Source organism: Rhinopithecus bieti, unplaced genomic scaffold, assembly GCF_001698545.2.
Source record: "Rhinopithecus bieti isolate Rb0 unplaced genomic scaffold, ASM169854v2 scaffold_17667, whole genome shotgun sequence".
NCBI classification, from domain to species: Eukaryota; Metazoa; Chordata; class Mammalia; order Primates; family Cercopithecidae; genus Rhinopithecus; species Rhinopithecus bieti.
In genome coordinates this window covers 1,376,363-1,385,963 of record NW_016809668.1, presented here as the reverse complement: position 1 = coordinate 1,385,963, position 9,601 = coordinate 1,376,363, and the positions used below count along the sequence as shown (strand labels likewise).

At 43.5% G+C, this 9,601-nt stretch overlaps 1 protein-coding gene across 3 annotated transcripts in view; it reads left to right on the top strand.

Annotated features, from left to right (window-relative positions):
• Positions 1 to 9,601, top strand: part of PLIN2 (perilipin 2) — a 22,944-nt gene that overhangs the window by 2,645 nt on the left and 10,698 nt on the right. For all 3 annotated transcript variants that reach the window (XM_017890092.1, XM_017890093.1, XM_017890094.1), the window contains exons 4-7: positions 3,218 to 3,300; positions 5,535 to 5,820; positions 6,871 to 7,052; positions 8,264 to 8,398. In XM_017890092.1, coding sequence (XP_017745581.1) covers positions 3,218 to 3,300; positions 5,535 to 5,820; positions 6,871 to 7,052; positions 8,264 to 8,398 — 686 coding nt within the window. The remainder of the gene's footprint in view (positions 1 to 3,217; positions 3,301 to 5,534; positions 5,821 to 6,870; positions 7,053 to 8,263; positions 8,399 to 9,601) is intronic.

Below are 9,601 nucleotides of genomic sequence, written 5' to 3'. Positions count from 1 at the left end.
CGCCTTGTGGGTTCAAGTGATTCTCCCACCTCAGCCTCCCGAGTAGCTGGGATTACAGGCATGTGCCACCACACCCAGCTAGTTTTTGTATTTTTAGTAGAGACGTGGCCAGGCTTAACTCCTGACTTTGTGATTCACCTACCTTGGCCTCCCAAAGTGCTGGGATTACAGGCATGAGCCAACGTGCCTGTCCATAGAAGGCCTGTTTCATAGCATTGGCAGATGTTTATGATCCTTTAATTGAAAATCCCCCAGAGGATGGGTATGGTGGCCTACACCTGTAATCCTAGCACTTTGGGCGGCCTAGATGGGAGGATTGATTGAGGCCTGGAATTTGAGACTGCTCATTGCAGTCTCTGCCTCCAGGACTCAGGCGATTCTTCTGCCTCAGCTCCCCAAGTAGTTGGGATTACAGGCATACACCACCATGCCCAGTTAATTTTGTATTTTTAGTAGAGACAGGGTTTCGCCATGTTGGCCAGGCTGGTCTGGAACTCCTGACCTCAGGTGATCCGCCCAGCTCGGCCTCCCGAAGTGCTGGGACTACAGGTGTGAGCCACCATGCCCGGCTGTGAATGAGTTTTAGAAATGGATAGTGGTGATGGTTGTATAATGTTGTAAATGGACTTAATGCCACTGAATTGCACGGTTAAAAATGGTTGAAATGGTGAAGTTTGTTGTGTATATTTTACCAAAAAAATAGAAATCTCATACTCCATGAGAAATCTCATACTGTCATACTTAATAGTCACTCCCCATTTCCTTCCAACCGCCCTGAGGCAGCTACTAATCTACTTTGTCTTTATAGATGTGCCTATGCTGGATATTTCTTATAAATGAAATCATAAAATGTGTGGGCTTTTTTGTGGGGAAAAGAAAGAGAGATCAGACTGTTACTGTGTCTATATTGAAAGAAGTAGACATAAGAGACTCCATTTTTGTTCTGTACTAAGAAAAATTCTTCTGCCATTGAGATGCTGTTAATCTGTAACCCTACCCCCAACCCTGTCCTTGCAGAGACATGTGCTGTGGTGACTCAAGGTTTAGTGGATTTGGGGCTGCGCAGGATGTGCTTTGTTAAACAAGTGCCCGAAGGCAGTATGTTTATTAAAAGTCATCACCATTCTCTTAATGTCAAGTCCCCAGGGACACAAACACTACATGCAGGGACCTCTGCCTAGGAAAGCTAGGTATTGTCCAAGATTTCTCCCCACGTGATAGTCTGAAATATGGCCTCAAGGGATGGGAAAGACCTGATCCTCCCCCAGCCCGACACCCAACACCCGTAAAGGGTCTATGCTGAGGAGGATTAGTAAAAGAGGAAAGAAGGCCTCTTGGCAGTTGAGATAGAGAGGCTTCTGTCTCCTGCCCATCCCTAGGCAATGGAATGAAACCCAATTGTATGTTCTATTTACTGAGATAGGAGAAAAGAGATAGGAGAAAACCACCTTAGGGCTGGAGGTGGGACATGCTAGCAGGCAATGCTGCTCTTTATGCACTGAAAATGTTTATGGAGATGTTTGCATATATGCACATCAAAGCACAGCACTTTTCCTTAAACTTACTCATGTCACAGAGATCTTTATTCACATGTCTTTCTGCTGACCCTCTTCCTGCTGTGACCCTGTTGTCCTGCCACTTCCCCCTCTCTGAGATGGTAAAGATAATTATCAATAAATACTGAGGGAACTCAGAGACTGGTGCTGGTGTGGGTCCTCTGTATGCTGAGCTCTGGTCACCAGAGCCCACTTTCCTTTCTCTATGTCTCTGTGTCTCTGTGTCTCTTTCTTTTCTCAAGTCTCTTGTTCCACCTGACGAGAAACGCCCACAGGTGTGGAGGGGCAGGCCACCCCTTCATCTTTGTGATTGGCTTCTTTCATTGAGCATAATGTTTTCAAAGTTAATCTATCTTGTCACATCATATCAGTACTTCATCTCTTTTTATTGTGGAATAGTAATTCACTGTCTAGACAGACAATATTTTATTCATTCTTCAACTGATGGATGTTTGGGTTCATTCTACTTTTGGAGATTATGTATAATGCTTCTATGAACATTTGTGTACAAGTTTTTGTGTGGACATATGTTTTCAGGTTTTTTTGGTATATACCTAGGAGTGGAATTGGTGGGTTATATAATAAGTATTTAAGCTTTTGAGGAGCTGCCAGACTGTTTTCCAAATCAGCTGTACCATTTTACATTCCCACCAACACTGTATGGAGGCTCCAATGTCTCCACATCGTGAACTGCTTTTGCATAAAGATTTAAATCATTCTTTCAAATGGTTAAGCCAAGGACTTTTAGGATTATAAGGAGCCTTTAGAGACCAGCCATTCCAACTCTGCTACTTCCTAAATGAATTTGGTGCTAGTACTTGGCTTGGTATTCTTAGTGGGAAGCTCACACTAAAATCTCCCTTGTTAGGGAGATCCAAGGTGGTCTTAGCATACTCTTTCCTAGTGAGAACCCCAAATACACTGACATGTGCTGAAGTAAGTGTAGGTAGGGATTAAATTGGCTCGGGAATATCAACTTTGAGAGAGTTTCCAGATACCTTATTCTCTGAGTGAGAGTTCAGGGAAAGCCTCGATACTCTTGGCATTAACATTAGGGGCTAGTCGATGAGGAAGAAGCTTCAGAGCCAGCTTCCTGTTTGTCCTGTCACTGCCTCTGCCTGCTCCTCCCTCACATCCCCATATTTCCTTATCTGTAGAAGAGAGTTGCCAGCAACTTGCCAGGCCTCTTTCTGTCTGAGCTAGAGAAACCAGGCAATGCATTCTGTTGTATAAGATCAACATTCTTGCCTTTTTTTTTTTTTTTTTTTTTTTTTTTGAGATGGAGTCTTGCTCTGTCACCCAGGCTGGAGTGCAATGGCACGATCTTGGCTCACTGGAACCTCTGCTTCCCAGGTTTAAGCAATTCTCCTGCCTCAGCCTCCCAAGTAGCTGGGACTACAGGCGCACGCCACCACGCCCAGCTAATTTTTGTATTTTTAGTAGAGACGGAGTTTTGCCATGTTGGCCAGGATGGTCTTGATCTCTTGACCTTGTGATCCACCCGCCTCAGCTTCCCAAAGTGCTGGTATTACAGGTGTGAACCACTGCTCCCGGCCCATTTTTACCATTTTTTTAATAAGGCTAAAAGTATAAGGTATGGTAATGTGTGTTCATTCTATACCTACAGTACTACATTAACATTTTCCCATTTGTAATTCTAGTTGCAGTTGCCAATATCTATGCCTGTAAGGGGCTAGACAGGATTGAGGAGAGACTGCCTATTCTGAATCAGCCATCAACTCAGGTGAGCTTGGGACAAAAGTGCTGAGGCTTGACACTTCACATGTTTTCATGTTCTATCTGTTAGCACAAGCTGTACATACCACAAATAGGCAAATACTTGTTTTCCCAACCTGGATCTGGATGTGTGTTTGAAAAATAATGGCCGCTTCCTTACTTCCCAAACTGTTGTCAAGTTGTATCTATGAAGCAGAGAAGAACGAACCTCCTTTGGATTAGAAAACTTTTAGTGTGATGTCTATCAATTTGTGTCTTTGCTCCTGTAGATGAAATTGCTGTCTCAAATTGAATCTCAAACTGATTCTCTTGTGGTATTAAATAAATGCAGAGGTGATATATATATAAACTTTTCTCACCTGGCTTGTACAATGCTGCCAGGAACTACCATCCATATGGGATAGCTAGCCAGTGCTGACAAGCTATGAGCTAGGCTCATCTGTCCTGGTGATCCTTTGGTTCAGATAATGTCCTAAAATTTTGTTAAGAATTAAGAATGGCAGAATTAAGAATACAGAATGGCACAAAAGGATATCAGTTAGGGAAAAATATAGCTCTGTGTCTTTTCATAATCTAAATGCAGTCATCTGTCAGTTAGTGATGCGAATATGTTTTGAGAAATGCATCATTAGGTGATTTTGCCATTGTGTGAACATCACAGAGTATACTCACACCAACCTAGATGGTAGAGCCCAGTGGTCCCCAAGCTTTTTGACACCAGGAACTGGTTCCGTGGAAGACAGTTTTTCCATGGACCAGCAGGGGGCGGGTGGTGTTTTTGGGATGATTCAAGTGTACTATATTTATCACTAGATTCTCATAAGGAGCATGCAACTGCACGCATGGGCATGAACAGTTCACAGGGTTAGGGTTAGGTCTCCTATGATAATCTAATGCCGCCTCTGACTGTTAATGGACTGGTAATGGTCCATGGCCTGGGGGTTAGGGACTCATGGTATAGCCTGCTATATACCTAGACTGTATGGTATATAGCCTGTTGCTTGCTTCTAGGCTACAAACCTTCACAGCATGACTACACTGACTACTATAACACAATGATAAGTATTTGTGTATCTAAACGTAGAAAAGGTACAGTGAAAAAAAAAAGGTATACCTGTTATATGCCAGTCCATTATAATCTTATGGTACTATCATTGAATATGTGGTCCATCGCTGACCAAAATGTTATGTGGTTCATAGCTATAGATAAGTTTAGTGTATAGCCTTTAGAATGCTTGTGCAAATCTTTTAAATTTTTCACTTACATTGCTTGAGACTATGCTAATGGTGAGAGCTGTTTTCCATTTTGGATATTTTCTTTAAATGTTGGTAACTTGTGTTACCAACACAAGTTCAGCTCACTGCAGCCTCTTCCTCCTGGGTTCAAGCAATTGTCCTGCTTCAGCATCCCTAGTAGCTGGGTTCACAGGCACGCCCCGCTACACCCAGCTATTTTTTTTTGTTTGTTTGTTTTTGAGATGGAGTTTCACTCTTGTTGCCCAGGCTGTAGTGCAATGGTGCAATTTTGGCTCACTGCAACTTCCGCCTCATGGGTTCAAGCGATTCTTCTGCCTCAGTCTCCCAAGTAGCTGGGGTTACAGGCATGTGCCACCACGCCCAACTAATTTTTTTGTATTTAGTAAAGACAGCGTTTCACCATGTTGGTCAGGCTGGTCTCGAACTCCTGACCTCAGGTGATCCAACTGCCTCAGCTTTCCAAAGTGCTGGGATTACAGGCGTGAGCCACCATGCTGGCCATGTATAATAACTGCATACTAATAATACCCCGAGGGCCAGTTTTAGTTTGATCTTCAGTTTCCTCTCTGAAATTATGTGACTTTGGAATAAGCTATATAGCTTACCTTTTCTTTTCTCTTTTCTTTTCTCTTCTTTCTTTTTTTTTTTTTTTTTTTTTTTGAGACAGGGTCTTGCTCTGTCACCCAGGCTGAGTGCAGTGGCACAATCACGGCTCACTGCAGCCTTGGCAAATAGACAGATTTCATATCTGTTTACTTCATTTGCTCCTCCAGCAATTCCCAAGGATTGGCAGGTAGGGCAGATATACTTGATAGGGAAATTCAGGCTCATCAACTCTTAGTGACTTGTCCAAGACCTAAAGCTAGAGTGGGAGGACTAGATTCCTTCTTTAACTCTTCAGCTGTGCTGCCTTAGCTAAGACCTTGAGTATGTCTTTGTGCTCATGTTTCTCACCAGCCAAGGGATCTGCTTTTCTACTTATAGATTGTTGCCAATGCCAAAGGTGCTGTGACTGGGGCAAAAGATGCTGTGACAACTACCGTGACTGGGGCCAAGGATTCTGTGGCCAGCACGATTACAGGGGTGATGGACAAGACCAAAGGGGCAGTGACTGGCAGTGTGGAGAAGACCAAGTCTGTGGTCAGTGGCAGCATTAACACAGTATTGGGGAGTCGGATGATGCAGCTTGTGAGCAGTGGCGTAGAAAATGCACTCACCAAATCAGAGCTGTTGGTAGAACAGTACCTCCCTCTCACTGAGGAAGAACTAGGTAACTGGAATTTTATTTTCAAATACTGTTTTATATTAAATCTTTTTTAAACAGCTTCACTGACATACACTTTCATCTTTAGTCTAAATTTACACAGTTGTGCAAGCATCACCGCAATACAGTTTTAGAATACTTCTGCTACCCCAAAAGATTCTCATGCCTGTTTGCAGTCAATCCTTTTTAATTTAATTTAATTTTATAGAGATGGGATCTCACTATGTTACACAGGCTGATCTCGAACTCCTGGGTTCAAACGATCCACCTGCCTTGACTTCCCAAAGTGTTGGGATTACAGATGTGAGCAACCACTAATCTTTTTGCCTTTATAGATTTTCCTTCCTAAAGCAATCATAAAGTTCACATTGAATTGTACATAGTAAGTTTTCAAACTTTGGCAAAAATTGGACTTGAAAAATATTTTCTGTAAATGGATTGTGTTTAATGGATTGCTTTATAAAATCCTCATTATAAAGAATCATCATTAGGTAATGTGTGCCAGGTACCATGCCGCTCAAGTTCACTGTAGGCTGGGTGCAATGGTGCATGCCTATAATCCCAGCACTTTGGGAGGCTGAGACAGGCAGATCACTTGAGTTCAGGAATTTGAGATTAGCCTGGGCAACATGACGAAACCCTAAAAAACACAAAAATTAGCTGGGCGTGGTGGCTTGTTCCTGTATTCCCAGCTACTCAGGAGGCTGAGGGGAGAGGATCAGTTGAGCCTGGGAGGTTGAGGCTACAGTGAGCCAAGATTGCGCCACTGTACTCCAGGCTGGGCAACAGAGCAAGACGCTGTTTCCAAAAAAAAAAAAATAGGCAGTTTACTCTAGTGGGAAAAACGTGTAGATGCATGCAGTGTGTAGCAGATACAGTAATATGTTCAGGGTAGTCAAGTCCAGCAGCAGACATGAGCAGTCTTGGAAAAATGACTACATGATTGCTAAGTGATTGGGTACAAGTAAGAAAGTAAAGACCCAGGTTAGAGTCCAGGCCTTATCAGTTGTCGCTGTGATCCCTTAAGTTTTTTTTATCTCTTATTTCTAACTTCAGAAAAAGAAGCAAAAAAAGTTGAAGGATTTGATCTGGTTCAGAAGCCAAGTTATTATGTTAGACTGGGATCCCTATCTTCCAAGCTTCGCTCCCGTGCCTACCAGCAGGCTCTCAGCAGGGTTAAAGAAGCTAAGCAAAAAAGCCAAGAGACCATTTCTCAGCTCCATTCTACTGTTCACCTGGTGAGTAAAACTTTATTTTAAGGTATCTGAAGTGGGTTCATTTATCTCTAGGACCAAGAATTAATGTAATCACAAAATCCAAGAATTTCACTCTTACTTGAACAACCCGATAGAAAACTGGACAAAGAATATGAAGACAGCTCACAGAAAAAGGAAGTATAAATAGCTGAAATACATGAAGCAATGCTAATCTCGCTCTGAGGGGTCAAGTACCGACATCTCTCTTGTCCTGCCACACGGGAAATGTGGCTGTTGGCAATGGTGTAGAGAAAGAACCACACTTATACAGTTCTTGCTCTAAGGGACTGATTCAAGAGACAGTTTTAGGAAAGTTACAAACATACCCACTCTTCAAGCAGTTTTACTTTTTATCTTATGGATGTGTATATTTGTTTAAAGTTGCAAGAGACTAAAACAATGCACATCCACTAACAGGACTAATTAAATTGATATATCACAATAGACTACTGTAGCCATTAAAGGTTGCCAAGTTAGAGAACGGTATGTACCATTCTGTACTGCCATAAGGAAACCATTTCTTCCTTGAAGGGGAAATAGGTGGTTGGCAACAGGGAAGAGGAAGGTCAAATTCCTTTCTGTTTTATAATTCTAACTTATCCTTTACTCATGTACACATTAAATTGTAGTTGCTGGCTGGGCGTGGTGGCTCATGCCTATAATCCCAGCACTTTAGGAGGGCAAGGTGGGCAGATCACCTGAGGTCAGGAGTTCGAGACCAGCCTGGCCAACATGGTGAAACCCTATCTCTACTAAAAATACAAAAATTAGCTGGGCATGGTGGCATATGCCTGTAATCCCAGCTACTCAGGAGGCTGAGATAGGACAATCGCTTGAACCCGGGAGACAGAGGTTCAGGGAGCTGTGATCACGCCACTGCACTTCAGTCTGGGTGACGGAGTGAGACTCTCTCAAAAAAAAAAAGAGAATTTTTTTTTTTTTTTAGTTGCTTTACCTGTGCTAAACTGGAGGTAAATTTGGAGTCAATGATTTAACAGAGGCAGTAAAGAGCTATTACTGCTTGGTTAATTTACACATATTGATAATAAATAATGATGATAGCAGGAATAGATCTCATTCAACTCCAGGAAATTCTTAGTTTTTATATTGTCTGATTTACATCATACATCTGCAAACAGGCTAACATGAATATCTGACTTGTGTGTTCCTTTGTCTTGTTTCAATGTGTCTAGATTGAATTTGCCAGGAAGAATGTGCATAGTACCAATCAGAAAATTCAGGATGCTCAGGATAAGCTCTACCTCTCATGGGTGGAGTGGAAAAGGAGCATTGGATACGATGATACTGATGAGTCCCACTGTGCTGAGGTAAGTTGACTGGGACAGTCATTCGCTGATTTCTTTTTTTTTTTTTTTGAGACGGAGTCTCGCTCTGTCGCCCAGGCTGGAGTGCAGTGGCGCGATCTCGGCTCACTGCAAGCTCCGCCTCCTGGGTTCACGCCATTCTCCTGCCTCAGCCTCCCGAGTAGCTGGGACTACAGGCGCCCGCCACTGCGCCCGGCTAATTTTTTGTATTTTAGTAGAGACGGGGTTTCACCATGGTCTCGATCTCCTGACCTTGTGATCCGCCCGTCTCGGCCTCCCAAAGTGCTGGGATTACAGGCGTGAGCCACTGCGCCCGGCCTCATTCGCTGATTTCTGAAGAAGTTCTTATCCGACTTTTCATTTCAATTTTTCCATACTATGTCTTAGAATACTCTTCTGTATCAAAAGGTTGAACAATACCATGTGCATAGGTGGCTAGTTACGTGGCAGAAAAGCAAAACTAGGCAGGGAATAATTTTATCTAACAACCTATGAGTATACATAGGCCCCAAGTGAGATACAACTAAATGAGAAACACAGGCCTTGCCCTCATAATGGGTACAGACTAACAGGGGATATAGCCAGCCATGCTGTCCTATTGTGCCTTTTTTTTTTTTTTGAGACGGAGTCTCGCTCTGTTGCCCAGGATGGAGTGCAGTGGCCGGATCTCAGCTCACTGCAAGCTCTGCCTCCCGGGTGCACGCCATTCTCCTGCCTCAGCCTCCCGTGTAGCTGAGACTACAGGCGCCCGCCACCACGCCTGGCTAGTTTTTTGTATTTTTTTTTTAGTAGAGACAGGGTTTCACCGTGTTAGCCAGGATGGTCTCGATCTCCTGACCTCGTGATCCACCTGTCTCGGCCTCCCAAAGTGCTGGGATTACAGGCTTTTTAATGCTCCTTGCAGAAGAGGGCTATCCTATAGGCAGTACGCTCAGAGTAGCCAAGTCCGGTTGTTTTTTTTTTCTTTTTTTGTTTTTTCTTTTTTTTGAGACAGAGTCTCGCTCTGTTGCCCAGGCTGGAGTGCAGTGGCCGGATCTCAGCTCACTGCAAGCTCCGCCTCCTGGGTTTACGCCATTCTCCTGCCTCAGCCTCCCGAGTAGCTGGGACTACAGGCGCCCGCCACCTCACCCGGCTAGTTTTTTGTATTTTTTAGTAGAGACGGGGTTTCACCGTGTTAGCCAGGATGGTCTCGATCTCCTGACCTCG